The sequence below is a fragment of the Ptychodera flava genome, unplaced genomic scaffold (genome assembly GCF_041260155.1).
Source record: "Ptychodera flava strain L36383 unplaced genomic scaffold, AS_Pfla_20210202 Scaffold_65__1_contigs__length_701920_pilon, whole genome shotgun sequence".
NCBI classification, from domain to species: Eukaryota; Metazoa; Hemichordata; class Enteropneusta; family Ptychoderidae; genus Ptychodera; species Ptychodera flava.
Genome location: NW_027248387.1, coordinates 404,558 through 422,212, shown reverse-complemented (window position 1 = coordinate 422,212; position 17,655 = coordinate 404,558). Strand labels below are relative to the sequence as shown.

The 17,655-nt window shown below is 36.7% G+C and overlaps 1 protein-coding gene across 1 annotated transcript; it reads right to left on the bottom strand.

The window, feature by feature from the left end:
• Nucleotides 1-539: 539 nt before the first annotated feature.
• Nucleotides 540-17,193, bottom strand: LOC139128700 (gastrula zinc finger protein XlCGF57.1-like). The gene is made up of 2 exons (XM_070694431.1): nucleotides 17,046-17,193; nucleotides 540-2,103 (listed from the first exon to the last, which is right to left on the bottom strand). The coding sequence occupies exon 2, from the start codon at nucleotides 1,652-1,654 to the stop codon at nucleotides 695-697; it is 960 nt and encodes a 319-aa protein (XP_070550532.1). The 5' UTR covers nucleotides 1,655-2,103; nucleotides 17,046-17,193; the 3' UTR covers nucleotides 540-694.
• Between the last annotated feature and the right edge of the window lie 462 nt (nucleotides 17,194-17,655).

Here is a 17,655-nt window from a genome sequence, read left to right as displayed (position 1 = left end):
AGTGTGTCTTGATGAGAACATTTAGATGTCCACACTGTGCGAACCTTTTACCACATACTTTGCAGACAAATTATAATACTTATCTTTTGTATGTGCCCTCATGTGAACTTTTAGTCCTCCACTCGTTGCAAAACCCTTCGCACACACTTTGCACACAAATGGTTTTTCCTTTGTATGTGCCCTCATGTGAATTTTTAGAACACCACTAGTTATAAAACCCTTCCCACACACTTTGCAGGCAAATGGCTTTTCCTTTGTATATCTCCTCATGTGAACATTTAGTTTTTCACTCGTTGCAAAACCCTTCCCACACATTTGCAGACAAATGGTTTTTCATTTGTATGTGTCCTCATGTGAACATTTAGTTTTTCACTCGTTGCAAAACCTTCCCACAGGCTTTGCAGACAAATGGCTTTTCATTTGTATGTGTCCTCATGTGAACTTTTAGTCCTCCACTCATTGAAAAACCCTTCCCACACACTTTGCAGACAAATGGCTTTTCCTTTGTATGTGTCCTCATGTGAATTTTAGTCCTCCACTCATTGAAAAACCCTTCCCACACACTTTGCAGACAAATGGCTTTTCCTTTGTATGTGTCCTCATGTGAACTTTTACGTATCCAAAATGTGCAAAACTCTTACCACACACTTTGCAGACAAATGGCTTTTCCTTGTATGGGTCCTCATGTGAACTTTTACGTATCCAAATGTGCAAAACTCTTCCCACACACTTTGCAGACGAATGGCTTTTCCTTTGTATGTGTCCTCATGTGAACATTTAGTTTTTCACTCGTTGCAAAACCCTTCCCACACACTTTGCAGACAAATGGTTTTTCATTTGTATGTGTCCTGATGTGAACTTTTAGATTTCCAATCGTTGTAAATCCCTTTCCACACACTTTACAGACAAATGGCTTTTCCTCTGTATGTGTCCTGATGTGAACTTTTAGTCCTCCACTCGATGTAAAACCCTTCCCACACACTTTGCAGACAAATGGTTTTTCATTTGTATGTGTCCTCATGTGAACTTTTAGATATCCACTCGTTGTAAATCCCTTTCCACATACTTTGCAGACGAATGGCTTTTCCTTTGTATGTGTCCTGATGTGAACTTTTAGATTTCCAATCGTTGTAAATCCCTTTCCACACACTTTGCAGACGAATGGCTTTTCCTTTGTATGTGTCCTCGTGTGTAATTTTAGATTTCCATTCTGTGAAAAACTATTCCCACACACTCTGCACACAAATGGCTTTTCATTTGTATGTGTCCTCGTGTGAATTTTTAGATGTCCACTGTGTTTAAAACCCTTCCCACATATTTGACAGATGAACGGCTTTTCATTTGTATGTTTCCTGATGTGAACTTTTAGAGTTCCACTCGTTGCAAAACCCTTCCCACACACTTTGCAGACAAATGGCTTTTCATTTGTATGTGTCCTGATGTGAACTTTTAGATTTCCACTCGTTGTAAATCCCTTTCCACATACTTTGCAGATGAATGGCTTTTCCTTTGTATGTGTCCTCATGTTTAATTTTAGAATTCCAGTCTGTGAAAAACTATTCCCACATTCTTTGCAGACAAATGGCTTTTCATTTGTATGTGTCCTGATGTGAATTTTTAGATGTCCACTGTGTTTAAAACCCTTCCCACACATTTGGCAGATGAACGGCTTTTCATTTGTATGTTTCCTGATGTGATGTGATGTCCACTGGTTGCAAAACCCTTCCCACACACTTTGCAGACAAATGGCTTTTCATTTGTATGTGTCCTGATGTGGATTTTTAGAGAGCTACTGCTTTGAAAGCCTTTACCGCATTCTTTGCAGACAAACTGCTGTTTACACATATTAATCAGTGTGTGGTATTTCATGTCTTCGTTCTGTGTAAAACGCTTGCCACATACTTCACAAACAAATGTCATTTCTTCACCATCCAAAGACTTTCTTCATGTTCTTTCCATATAAAAGTCTTGTCATAATCTTGGATGAGATATTTTCCTTTTTCAGTCTAGGTTGCTGTCTGACTCATGTTTTCAGCACATTGCTTCCCCTTGATGGTTAATCTTGCTGACAAGACGTTTTTGCAACGGACGTTTTTGAATATTCTGAAGTATAAGAATAAGTGGAATAAGTGTGAAAGAGATACTACTTGAGTGTGTTAATAGCATAAGAAATGAGATAGTTTTTAATGTTGAATTATTCATTATACAGCTGGCCACAATCTTATAGTCATGCAAATTAGCCTGTAATACAAACAATTATATAATAATGTATAGTTTTAAATTTTCAGACTATTTGAATCCTCCCTCCGAGACAAAAAAGTGATAAGCAGGCTGTCAGTTTGTTAAAGCTAATTAACTCAAACTGATCAAATCCCGAAACAGATATCTAAAGAAATGTTATGAGATGTTGTATGTTACTGAAAATTCAGGTGTACGGTCAAGACAAACTTCGGAGAGAAATGTTAAAAATCTTTGATATTTAAGTAATTTGCAAGATCTCTGGGAAAGGCAAGAAGTTAAAGATGTAAAAATAGCGTCAATGACACTGTAGCTCCCATCCTGGACTATTTAGTGTTTGTTCTCTGGTCAGATATTTGAACATGTGTGAAAGGGATAAAGTGCATGAAGTGAAAATACTTAAATGAAATGTACTGGAGACAGTGAAATATGTTTAATGTAATTATTCAGAATATAAAATGGAAAAAATACAGAATTAGATATATCGAATACTGTGATACAACCATTAACGCAACAAGTCATTTACAATGACATAGTCCCCACTTGTAATAGGAGTATTAGTCTTGATGGGGCAGGAAAATGTGGTCATTAAGAAGTATCACCGGAGTGTATATGTTGAGATCTATGGGCACATAGGTCTATGTCGTTGTTCCCAATTTGAACACATGAGGCATGTCTAAGTTATGGTTCTAAATCGGAAAAAAAGATCAGACCTCTAGCAGTATTGGCCAGCCAAGAAATACATATGCGCATTATAAATGAGTAAAAGATGTGACATCTTAACGTCTAATATCCTGTCAAAATTGGAGGGTATAGAACTTGTGGTTACTGAAATATGCATATATATATATGTATAATCAAGGTCAAAGGTCATCGAGGTCACATGACATTTTGAAAACAAAAATTATATTGCTAATTAATCCCTATATGCAAAAAATCAGATCTCTAGCTCTATTCGCTTGCCCAGAATTATGTGTACATAATTAATGAGGTAAAGCGTGTGTTGTCATAAGGTCTCCCATCCTACTAAATACAAAGGACATAGCACTTGTGGTTACTTATTTATTGACATAAACATATATTTTAGGTAAAAGGTCATCGAGGTCACATGACATTTGGTCAAAAATTTCTCTCCTATAGTTATCCCTATATACCAAAAATCAGACATCCAGCTCTATTGGCTCGCTCAGAATGAGATATGCGCATAATTATTGAGGTACAGTATGTGGCGTCATAAGGTGTCCAATCATACCAAACACGAAGGGTGTAGCACTTGTGGTTACCGAGTTATGGAAAAATATGTATATTTGAGGTCAAAGGTCACCGAGGTCACGTGACATTTTGTCAAAAAAATTGTTTTGCTAAGTTATCCCTATATACCAAAAATCAGACCTCTAGCTCTATTGGCTCGCTCAAAATTAGATATGTGCATAATTAATGAGGTACAATATGTGGCGTCATAAGCTGTCCCATCATACCATACATGAAGGCTGTAGCACTTGTGGTTACTGAGTTATGGACAATATGTATATTTGAGGTCAAAGGTCACCGAGGTCACGTGACATTTTGTCAAAAAAATTGTATTGCTAAGTTATCCCTATATACCGAAAATCAGACCTCTAGCTCTATTGGCTCGCTCAAAATTATATTTAAGCATAAGTAATGGAGTACAATATGTGGCGTCATAAGCTCTCCCATCATACCATACATAAAGGCTGTAGCACTTGTGGTTACTGAGTTATGGACAAATATGTACATTTGAGGTCAAAGGTCACCGAGGTCACGTGACATTTTGTCAAAAATTGTTTTGCTAAGTTATCCCTATATACCAAAAATCAGACCTCTAGCTCTATTGGCTCGCTCAAAATTAGATATGTGCATAATTAATGAGGTACAATATGTGGCGTCATAAGGTGTCCCATCTTACCATATATGAAGGGTGGTAGCACTTGTGGTTACTGAGTTATGGACAAATATGTATATTTGAGGTCAAAGGTCATCGAGGTCACATGACATTTTGTCAAAATATCCGAGATATCGGATGGACTCACGGATTGACGAACAGACGGACATGACCCAATCTATAAGCCCACTGGACTTCATCTGTGGGGACTAAAAATTGTGTCACTGCATCCTTTTTTGCAATATTAATACGATGAGAAACTAAATTTTTATTTTTCGTGGCCTTATACATGGGAGTCTATGGAGATCTGCCTTATACATGGGAGTCTATGGACGTGTAAACTAAAAATATGCAAATTTCACCACGATTTGCCAGAATTTGGGAAAGGTCACTCCTATGCACGTCCATACCAAGTTTCAAATCAATCGGACTTGTGGTTTCAGAGCAGGAGATTTTTTGACCAAAAATGGGAGAAAATTACAAAAAAAATCATGAAAAATAGCAAGTCCAAGATACTGACCCAAGATGCGCACAATCATTTCATGTCAGCCCAAAGTACTTACATGCTAATTTTTCATGTAATCTGCTCAGTGATTATTGAGTTTTTTCAATTTTGACATGTTTTTACATTTTTTCACTTAATTTGCATATTTTTGGCAATGACAACTTCATTTGAACAAAATCTCATCTACAGCCCATCATCCATGTACACACTAAATATCAAGATGAAATGTACAGCGGTTTTGGAGTTTTTGATGTTGACGGACAACCGCATACAAAACCATCTTTCACTTATCAGAAACAACAACCAAACTGAACCTGTACCGATACACTTCAATGAGAAGCCCCATACAATAAATAATTTCCGAGTGACGGGTATAGAAAAACAGCATCGAAATAACAAAATTTATAGACAATTAAGAGAATCATTTTGGATTAAAAAACTGGACACAATAAACAACGGAATCAACAGAAAAAAATAGGCTGCCACCCCCACCAGAGGGCATGGACAGGCACCAGAAACTGTTACATAATTGTTACATATTTCTTCTTTTGTCATGCAAGGAGTTTTGAACTTGACAGTGGCAGTTCTAGATTAGTGACTGTAGTGGACCCAATGAAGAAGAAGGGCTTAGTCCCTTCGAAATATCGGGATTTACAAGCTCAGAGTGGAACATTGATACACTCTAATACATTATTAACGATTGAGACTTGACGGACAGACATACAGACATACATACATACAGACATTTTCCTAGCCTATAAGAATAGCTTCCATTGCCATATATACATATGGCTATGGGAGCTAAAAAACTTCATGGAAACATTTGTAAATAATTGTAAACATTATTTGTACATAAATTGGCGTAGTGAAGTCTGTGCACTCGACACTTTGTCCTTTTATAGAAGGTATAAATCTTCTCTTGAAGTAGAAAAATATCTATCCTCTGTTAGAATCGCTGCACATGCCCAAATGTTAGCTCATCTGCGTTGTTCTTCACATTTTTTGTTAATAGAAACCGATAGAAAACATAAAATAGATAGAAATGAACGACTTTGTTTGTTATGTGAAGGAAATGAAACTGAAAACGAATGTCATTTTCTTATGATTTGTCCTTTTTTCATTGTTTTAGGCAGAAATATATCCCTGCTATCTATCTTAATCTACCTATCGAAAGGATTTTTCTCAAATTAATGAAGTCAACTGATGTAAACACACAGCAATGCCTAGTGGCTTTTACTTACCATGCAATGAAATTAAGAAAAGAAATTAATGATATGTGAAATTATTAACTTTCCGTTCTTCCTGTCAGTTTTTATTCTTTACATAATATTGTCGAGTATTATGGGCCAATGGCCTAAGAGTACTAAATAAAGACCATTGATATATCAAATTGCTTAAGCTGAAACAGAACCAGTTAAAATATTTTCTTTTTGGTGAGTTTGACAAACAAAATACACTGACAAAAACGAAAAACAAGCAGACAAATCCAGAATTACCCCACCAGATATAGATCGCTTGCATCATTGCGTGTCAGAGAGGCATCGAGTTCAAACAAATTTCATTTTAACTATCCACTGTTGAATCTGCACAAAGTTAGCGTCTTCCTCATCCTTAGTGTAACAGGTTCAGGTGAAAATGATTTTGAGAATAACGATACAGCCTCGTCTTAAATGTAAAGTTCACCAAGGCTGATTTTTACAGTGTGCAAGCTTTAGGGTCGCCTATCTTGTTGCAGTTGGTGTTAGGCTTCATCAAATACATATATTTGAATAATAGGAAAAACCGCCAAGCTCGGTGCTTTCGACACCTGATATGGCAGCGACCATTTTCAGATGAGTTTGGCATTGCCCACTCTCTCTCATGTCCACACAAGGCTGTACTTGCATGCATGCATGCATACATACATACATACATACATACATACATACATACATACATACATACATCAGTGTTTGATCTAGGATGCTACACCAGGGGGGGGAATGTCCCCCTCTGCAGGAATTTTTAAGGGGGATTTTAAAATTTTGGGGCAGATTTAACTAAAACATATATTCACGGCTTTACAGGTAAGTTTTAATGTTGCAATGATGTCACTTGTGATGCCCATACTACAAGCCATAAATCACTTGCTTACACAATCCAAGATGCTGGCTGCAAAAACCATCCTATGTAAGATGTTTTCAAAAGTCAACAAATTTGAGTATCTCTGTTGTGAATGTATGTAGAGCTTAGAAGAGTGGCGGTTGGCTCATTAATATTAATCAGCATTAATATTCCTGGAAAAAATTGTAGCGTAATTTGTATGCTACAATATTCTGTATGTTTGTTAGCAGCTGGCCATTTCCACTGTACATGAACCTTCAATAGATTTTTTCATTTTTAAAATATAATGATTATGAACTGTGTGCACTTACACAAAGCAAGAAAAAATCTTCAGAAGTTATAAAGGAATGTTTTCCTATCTTCTGAAAAAATTACATTTGTTTGTCACGTTTTAACTGTGCTTATATCATCCCTAACCACCGTAGAGTTTGGATCAAGATTGCCCTATACAAACCAGTTAGCTGTATTTTCTAGTGACCTAGCTGGTCTTGTAGTCTTGTGCGCAGACTCAGTAGAGTTAAAACGAACAACTTAGGAGGTCTCTGTCTGCCGTGTTCTGAATGTGGAGTCTCTCGATGTCAGATTCGCGCCAATTGCTTTTTGTCAGCCATTTTACGTACGTACGTAAGTACGAAAATAACAAACAGAAAGGTTGGTTGTCACCAACAGTTAACTTTAGGGTTTATTTGCCCGAAAAGTAAGTCAATGTACGTTCACTGAATTCAAAAACCTGGCCCATTGACACTCCAGCTTGCTTGTGACTCTTATTGCATGCAATGCAATCCCATCGCAGTGCCAATGCCATTCACTGAACTGAAAACGTTTCTGTAACAGTAAAACCCAATTTCCGAGTCAATTTTTGCTAACAGAATTATTTTCATAGTGTTACAGACATCCCGGGGGGTAACTCCATGGCTAATAGTACGGGGGGGCTCCGCACGAACATGGAAACCCAAACTGTTGTGATACCAGTTTTGAGCAAAAAACCTACCCTTTCTGATACCTAGTTGTCGAAACGCAGCTATCTCTTGGCGGGGTAGCGTGGGGTTGACCTTTGACCCGCATAGCAACTCACGCTACCCCGCCAACAGATCACTCGCCCCGATCCCTAAATATGGAAGTGCTTATGAATAATAATTCGGGGGATCAGATCCGTGCATAGAGTCCAAGGCCGTGACCTACTTCACGTACCTCTGCCGTGTTTTGATTCTGCTTTGCAAAGAAACGTGCTCGTCGTTGTCCATAAAAGTATGTTTTTTTCTCTTTCCTAAGCATCTCCTTATTTCTAACTGTGTCAGATTAAAAAAGGCGAGGTTGTTCGTGAAACAATTTTAGCAATAGTAGTCCGTGGGCTAGAGGGGGTCTACGTGCACCCCCCCCCCCACAGGATAACAAACCTGTATTTTTCAGAAGCCTTGGGATCCCTAGAATACGAAATGGAATTTTAACAGAAAAATATAGGGATGGAATAGCTGTTATGGTCATGTTTTGAAGGGTACCGCAAAATCACGATTTTCCAAGCCAAATGCATTTTCGTCAAATGTGTCTTCTTGTAAGTCATGTGCTGAGCTCATTTTTTAACATAACCTCACTTGTTTGGTATCATTAGAAAGGGAATTTATTCTCTTTAAGATGACATATTGTACTATGCAATATCTTCTACAGTTTTTGTCAAATATAACCAAAACTTACCCCTTACCCCAAAATTTAACATTGCAAATTACAGTAAATCTCAAATTCTACCAATTTTTTAGCTAGGCATAATAAAAATGCAATGCTTTGTCTGAAATCTGTTTTATTTCATACAGGAACATGTCAGAAATATGAAATAGACTTTTAACAGAAAAAATATTGGGAATCTACAGCTGTAACAGTCATATTTTGAAGGGTGCCGCAAAATAACAGTGTTGCAGATTTGCATGCATTTTTGTTAAAACGGTCTTCCTATAAGTTATCTGCTGAGTTGTTTTTCAATATAACCTAACTTGTTAGGTATCATTAGAAAGATAATTTACTAATCTTTAGAATGACATATTGTGACATGCAATATCTTCTATAGTTTTCATGATATGTACCCAAACCTACCCTTACCCCAAAGTTTACATTAAAAATTTCTGTCATAGCTAAAACCAAATTCTACAATTTTTAGCTTGACACAAAAAATCTGGCCCTTTTTGCTATTAAATCTGTTTTATTTGGTACAGGGACATGTCAGAAATATGAAATAGACTTTTAACAGAAAAAATATTACGAATCTACAGCTGTAACAGTCATATTTTGAAGGGTACCGCAAAATAACAGTGTTGCAGATTTGCATGCATTTTTGTTAAATTGTTCTTCTTATACGTTATCTGCTGAGCTTGTTTTTGAATATAACCTGGCTTGTTAGGTATCATTAGAAAGATAATTTACTAATCTTCAGAATGATATATTGTAACATGCAATATCTTCTATAGTTTTCATGATATATAACCAAAACCTACCCCTTACCCCAAAGTTTACATTGAAAATTGCAGTCAAAGCTAAAACCAAATTCTACAATTTTTTTAGCTTGACACAAAAACTCTGGCCGTTTTTGCTATTAAATCTGTTTTATTTTGTACAGGGACATGTCAGAAATATGAAATAGACTTTTAACAGAAAAAATATTAGGAATCTACAGCTGTAACAGTCATATTTTGAAGGGTACCGCAAAATAACAGTGTTGCAGATTTGCATGCATTTTTGTTAAATTTTTCTTCTTATACGTTATCTGCTGAGCTTGTTTTGAATATAACCTGGCTTGTTAGGTATCATTAGAAAGATAATTCACTAATCTTCAGAATGACATATTGTAACATGCAATATCTTCTATAGTTTTCATGATATATAACCAAAACTTACCCCTTACCCCAAAGTTTACATTAAAAATTTCTGTCATAGCTAAAACCAAATTCTACAATTCCTTTAGCTTGACACACAAAAATCTGGCCCTTTTTGCTATTAAATCTATTTTATTTGGTACAGGGACATGTCAAAAATATGAAATAGACTTGTAACAGAAAAAATATTGGGAATCTACAGCTGTAACAGTCATATTTTCAAGGGTCTCGCAAAATCACAGTATTGAAAACTCGCTTGCTTTTTTGTTAAATCTGTCTTCTTATAAGTCATCTGCTGAGCTTGATTTTTGACATAACCTGGCTTCTTAGGTATCAATAGAAAGGTAATTTACTGGTCTTTAAAATGACATATTGTAATATGTCTTGTTTAGGTTTCATGAAATAGGACCAAAGCTTACCCCATACCCCAAGGTTTACACAGCAAATTACTGCAAATCTGAAACTCGACCTTTTTTTTACAATTTATTAACTTTATATACAAAAGGCAATGCTTGTATGCAATCTACGAAATCTGTGTTTTTGTTAGAAAAGTATGTTACAAATATGAAATTAACTTTTAACAGGAACATAATATGATTTTGTAGCCTTTTGGATCATATTTGGAAGGGTACCCAGGTATCAGGGCAAATTTGCCGAAACACATACATTTGCAATATTTGGGTTCCCCCTCCAAAATGATCCAAGTGGCTACTAAATTGTATCATCTTCCCGTGAAAAGGTAATTTTATACTTGTAACATACTTTTGTAACAAATAAATCAGATTTTAAATAAGAATTGCCTTTTGTATTATGTGCAGCAAAAAATGGTAGAATTTGTGATAAGCTGTAATTTGCGATTTGAACTTTTAGGGTATGGGGTAAAGTTTGACCATATTCCAGGAAAACTATGAATGACATTGTATATTACAATATGTCATCTTAAAGAAGAATAAATTTCCCTACTAATGATACCTCACAAGCCAGGTTGTGTCACAAAATAAGTTCAGCAGATGACTTACAAGAAGAAGAATTTAACAAAAAAGGTGCCAGTTTGCGGTACTGCGATTTTTCATTTCTCTTCAAATATGGCTGATACAACTAAACAGTCCACATATTTTTTCTGTTAAAAGTCTATTTCACATTTCTGACATGACCCAGTACCATATACAACAGATTTAATACCGAAACAGAACTATTTTTATCATGTCTAGCTAAAAATTCATGGAAATTGATCACGTTATCTATGACAGTACTTCCATATAAACCTTGGGGTATGGGTATGTTTGGGTCATATTCCATGAAAACTACACAAGATATTGTCTGTTACAATATTTCATTGTAAATACCAGTTAATTACCTTTCCAATGATACTAAACAAACCCGGCTATAATCAATAACAAGCTCAGTAGACTACTTATAAGATGACAGATTTAACAAAAACGCATACGAATCAGGAATACTGAGATTTTGCTGTACCCTTAAAAATACAGCTGTTACAGCTATAGAATCCCAATACTTTTTCTGTTAAAAGTTCATTTCATATTTCTGATATGGCCAAGTACAAAATTAAACAGATTTCATACAAAAAATTGCCTAATTTTTTATGTCTGCGTAAAAAAATTGCTTGAATTTGATATTAGCTATGACAGTAGTTTTCGATGTAAATTTTGGGGTATGGGGTAAGTTTTGGTCATATTTCATAAAAATCTGTACAAGATATTGCATGTTACAATATGTCTTTTTAAAGACTAGTAAATAATCTTACTAATGATACCTAACAACTTACATTATATTCTATAAGAAGCTCAGCAGCTGACTTACAAGACGATAGATTCAACAAAAATGCACGCAAGTCAGGAATACTGAGATTTTGCTGTACCCTTCAAAATCTGACTGTTACAACTACAGAATTCCAATCTTTTTTCTGTTAAAAGTCTATTTTATATTTTTGACATGACCCATTACCGAATGAAATAGATTTCATACAAATAAATGCCTGATTTTATATGTCTAGGTAAAGAAAATGGTAGAATTTGATTTTAGCTATGACTACAATTTTCAATGTAAATTTTGGGGTATGGGGTAAGTTTTGGTCATATTTCATGAAAACTATGCAAGATATTACATATTACAATATGTCATTTTAAAGATTAGTTAATTATCTTTCTAATGATACCTAACAAGCCAGTATATATTCAAAAACAAGCTCAGCAGATAACTTATAAGAAGAAAATTTAACAAAAATGCATGCAAATCTGCAACACTGATATTTTGCGGACCCTTCAAAATATGACCGCTACAGTAGTAGAGTCCTAATATTTTTTCTGTTAAAAGTCTATTTCATATTTCTGACATGTCCCTGTACAAAATAAAACAGATTTAATAGCAAAAACGGGCAGAGATTTTGTTTCTAGCTAAAAAATTTGTAGAATTTGGTTTTAGCTATGACTGAAATTTTCAATGTAAACTTTGGGGTAAGGGGTAGGTTTTGGTTATATATCATGAAAACTATAGAAGATATTGTATGTTACAATATGTCATTCTGAAGATTAGTGAATTATCTTTCTAATGATACCTAACAAGCCAGGTTGTATTCAAAACAAGCTCAGCAGATAACTTATAGAAGAAAAATTTAACAAAATGCATGCAAATCTGCAATACTGTGATTGTGCAGTACCCTTCAAAATATGACTGTTACAGCTGTAGATTCCCAATATTTTTCTGTTAAAAGTCTATTTCATATTTCTGACATGTCCCAGTACCAAATAAAACAGATTTTATAGCAAAAACAGCCAGATTTTTTGTGTCAAACTAAAAAAATTGTAGAATTTGGTTTTAGCTATGACAGAAATTTTCAATGTAAACTTTAGGGTAAGGGGTAAGTTTTGGTTACATATCATGAAAACTATAGAAGATATTGCATGTTACAATATATCATTCTGAAGATTAGTAAATTATCTTTCTAATGATACCTAACAAGCCAGGTTATATTGAAAAACAAGCCCAGCAGATAACTTATAGGGAGACAGTTTTAACAAAAATGCATGCAAATCTGCAACACTGTTATTTTGCGGTACCCTTCAAAATATGACTGTTACAGCTGTAGATTCCAAATATTTTTTCTGTTAAAAGTCTATTTCATATTTCTGACATGACCCTGTACCAAAAAAACAGATTTAATAGCAAAAAGGGACATATTTTTTGTGTCAAGCTAAAAAAATTGTAGAATTTGGTTTTAGCTATGACAGAAATTTTCAATGTAAACTTTGGGGTAAGGGGTAAGTTTTGGTTATATATCATGAAAACTATAGAAGATATTGCATGTTACAATATATCATTCTAAGATTAGTAAATTATCTTTCTAATGATACCTAACAAGCCAGGTTATATTGAAAAACAACCTCAGCAGATAACTTATAGGAAGACCGTTTTAACAAAATGCATGCAAATCTGCAACACTGTTATTTTGCGGTACCCTTCAAAATATGACTGTTACAGCTGTAGATTCCCATATTTTTTCTGTTAAAAGTCTATTTCATATTTCTGACATGTCCCTGTATGAAATAAAACAGATTTCAGACAAAGCATTGCATTTTTATTATGCCTAGCTAAAAAATTGGTAGAATTTGAGATTTACTGTAATTTGCAATGTTAAATTTTGGGGTAAGGGGTAAGTTTTGGTTATATTTGACAAAAACTGTAGAAGATATTGCATAGTACAATATGTCATCTTAAAGAGGACTAAATTCCCTTTCTAATGATACCAACAAGTGAGGTTATGTTAAAAAATGAGCTCAGCACATGACTTACAAGAAGACACATTTGACGAAAATGCATTTGGCTTGGAAAATCGTGATTTTGCGGTACCCTTCAAAACATGACCATAACAGCTATTCCATCCCTATATTTTTTCTGTTAAAATTCCATTTCGTATTCTAGGGATCCCAAGGCTTCTGAAAAATACAGGTTTGTTATCCTGTGGGGGGGGGGGTGCACGTAGACCCCCTCTAGCCCACGGCCTATAGGTTTTGGTGTGCGTACGATCGGCGGTACCCATGGAGCTAGATCAGTACCGTACTACGCTTGTGCAACTGCCGAGCTCAACCAGCATGCTCGATCAAGATCTGTCCTCAATTCCATTGAAGATTCATAAGTCTTAGTTTTGCAGTCTTGTTTCCGTATGATAATCCCAACAATGTGTGGTAAACGTTGTGGCCGTTTTATGATAGTACCATGAAAACTAAGCTGCAAAGCCACACAGCCTCACTGTCGCGTGATCGAGGTACAAGCGTGCGGGTGATAACATGGTGAATAGAACTGTTCAGAGGGAAACACGATCGTTGACATGGGCAGTAATTGAAAACTCAAATTCATAGAAGGTGACCAAGTCAAAGTTATCAAGAGAAAATTTGACCATTATGGCCTTCTTTGTTTTAAGTAGGATTGCAACTTTGATGATTTGAATAAACTGTCAATAAATATTGATGGTAGATCTGGGATGTAGATACATGGGTTTCCAGTGTTGACAGCATGATTTTTTAACAAATGTAAGTTTGTGTTTAAAACCGGACCCTTTCTCATACCAACACCTCGTGAAAAGTATACCCTTTCTGATACCAAACAGTGCAAAAAAACGACCCCTTTCGCGCGGACCCTCCCCGTATAGCCATCTATGGGAGTTACCCCCCCCCCCCCGGACAGACATTCATACTATGCACAAAAACTTGAGTTTGTCTCCTGTTCTCGATCGTACTGAGGTAATGAGACAAGGGCAATGAACTTTTGTGAACGTAACTCTCAATGGGCTGACAGGCTTTCATATGCAAAATCAGTTTACGGAAAGTACAAAAAGTATCGAAATCGAACTAAAATTAGTTCCTTTCATGTAAATGTTCTTGCTACACTATACAATGCCTGTTGCCAAAGTATTAACAGTTGCTGATAATGGGTCAAAAGTATCGAAGTGTGACACCCGTGATATTTGATATGCCATTCCAGCCAGCTCAGTGCAGTGCGCGATGGGTCGCCCCTTCTGCGTACAATTGGCGGCACGCAGCACACGAAAGAGGGGGAATCGCGCAATCGCGCAGCCTAGATGAAACACTGATACATACATACATACATACATACATACATACATACATACATACACACACATATATATATACATACATACATCCATATGCACACACACATATATATACACACATATATATATACATACATACATCCATGCATGGATGTATTGATGCATGCATTCCTGCACGCATGCATGCATTCATACAGATGCTGCAGACCTACCATATAAGCTCTCTTTGGTATATATACATATACCAAATGTGAGCTCAAAATTTAGAAAAGTCACTCTGTGCAAGGTCCTTTTTTGGTGTAATTCATTTTTGTCTTGTGACTAATCCATGGACGGCGGTGGGTCAGAGCAGCCACTACCTGCTGGTAGACAGACACCAAACATTTTGCAAATTCACATGGTTATTGGTCTCTAATACCCGTACCACTATAAAACACAGAGCTGCATGCCTTTTCAGCGATTTTCAATTTTCAATTTCAAGAACAGCCTTACAATACCCACAGGTGTCCAGAGTTGCCGGTGTACATGCATAGAGAGAAGGGGAAGGTTTGACAAGATTTTGCCCGCCGGACCATAAATCCAAACAAATATAGAGTTTAGAGTCAAATAAAAGGTCTACGCCGATAGCGAAATACCTCTTGCCTTTAACGCTCAAGTTTCAAGTGGGCAAACCAGCCTTTAGTCTCAATATCGGCCCGAAACTCTCTAGTTACCCCGGTCATCAGGCTGTTACATACAGCAGCACCGCGGTTCTCATTAGCATTCCAGATGAACCCGTGACCCACAACCGCTAAATTTAAATCCGCCATCAAACGGGCTACAGATACTGATGTACAACGTCCAGCTTTGCGTTTTGAACAAACCCAAGTCGTGGATCGTTTACTATCATTAGCCTGTAAGTATTTTAGAAAATATTTTAGCAAAGGTCACGAGTTCAAATATAACACCAATTAATCCACACTGAACTATGGGTAATTTGCCCAACTCAAAATGTCTGACGTACGTAAGACCCTGATAATGTACTTGACCAGCAGTTTGGGGCCAAAAGTGGGACTTAATAATGATGAACGCGTCTCAGAGTTGGACATTAAGCATCAAAGGTATTTATCTATCGAAGGACGGTAGTTTTTTTACTGCATGGGTTAATATACGTGGATTTTTATCGTCTACAGGATTCCAGAGGGCAAAATCGTGTCAAACCTTCCCCTTCTCTCTATGTATACTACACGGCAACTCCACGGACCTGTGACAATACCTGTCCTGGCAATATTTCTTTTCATAGCTGCTGGCAAACTTTACTTTTTCTGCCATATTTAGCTTTGGCTTGACTTTTTTCAAATCAATCTTTGAAGGAACCCTCCCCCCACATCAAAGGGTCCGCCCCTTAAACCACATATCATACTAATCCTCTTGCGCAACCCATGACCCTTAATCTCTTGACCTGCCCTCGGGCTGGTTTCTAAACAATCGCCAGTTTTCTAAAATTCTGCTCAGCGCGTACGTTCCCATAGACGTGTGTAGGCCTATATACGCCTGAGAAGAATGCCTATGAGCAAGGACAGGCGTATGTACACATAGCTCTGCGTGGTAGGGCTGTGTGTTACCGGCGCTATACGGCCTCCCACCGCAGCCTTGCCTAGCTGTGGGTCCATAGCTATGGATGGACCCACAGCGAAGCCCTGCCACGCAGAGCTAATGTAGGATAGGATAAATAGGATAGGATAAATAATTTATATAGCGCCTAGTATCCATCAGCAATGTTCACTGGCGCTTTACACTAGGTCACAGGTAAGCTCTCTTGAAGAAATGAGTCTTAATTAAGCAGAGATCTGAAAGTGCGAATGTCCGGGGCTGATCGAAGAGGAGCTGGCAGTTTGTTCCATAGAATTGATGAGGAATAGGAGAAGGATCTGTCACCGTATGATTTTAACCGAGTTCGTGGAACTTTAAGTGTGGTTTGTAGACTTGATCGGAGAGATCTGCTAGGGGTGTTGACTTCAATGTCACACGTCTATGGACACCTACGGGCATAGCGTAGGCCTAATTCTCGCTGGCGACTGAGCGTAGCTGTAGTTGAGTGTCTTAGCTGCAAATCTTACTTTGATCCAGTTTGGATGTATATGGCCTCGTTTGGGTCGGTTTGGCTCACAGCATGGATTTAAGCAAGATATTCATGCTCACAGTCGTTAGTTATTTGTTACACGGCGAAGGCCGCTGTAAGCAAGAGAGAGGAATTTTGGGAACAAAATGGCTGTCGCCGAGTTAGGAGACGAATTTACCTCACAAAAAGCGCGCTTCGCTCAATTAACTGCATCAATGACTCGCACTGAAATTCTAAATTCATACCTGCTATCCTTTTTGCGTCAAGTTTTATCTTCTATGCATTTCGGGGTACGATTTCCGAGGTGACCCTTTCTGACAACAGCTTCCCTGCAATCTTCGTCTGGATCAGCATACCGGTGTAGTGCCGTTTTCATCCCCTGCCGATCTTATCCCGCACATGCGTAAAAAATCCTACAACGCTTCGCTGATATGAGATTAGCAACTATAGTTGTAGATTTTTTGTTCTGTTGCTGATTTCAACAGTCGTCATAAATATGTACATTAAGGACTGGTCAGTTTCTTCAGCCGGGGGCTTTATTTTTTGCCGTCGTCAAAACGTGGTTGACCCTACGCCCCATTCCAACTTTCGAAAACAGGGTAATCGCCTATTCCAAATTATATATATATATATATACACATATATATATATATATATATATATATATATATATATATATATATATATATATATATATATATATATATATATATATATATATATATATATATATATAAAATCGTACTCTCTGTGCCCAAGTTCAGAGATTGCCAAAGGCCTAAAGCCATTATGGTGATAACCGGGAGGGCACATTGTATACATTTTGTGTATATATATATATATATATATATATAT

Coding starts and splice junctions, on each gene's coding strand:
- LOC139128700 (XM_070694431.1), bottom strand. CDS start 1,654: ATGTGTGGGAAGGGTTTTAAACACAGTGGACATCTAAAAATTCACATC.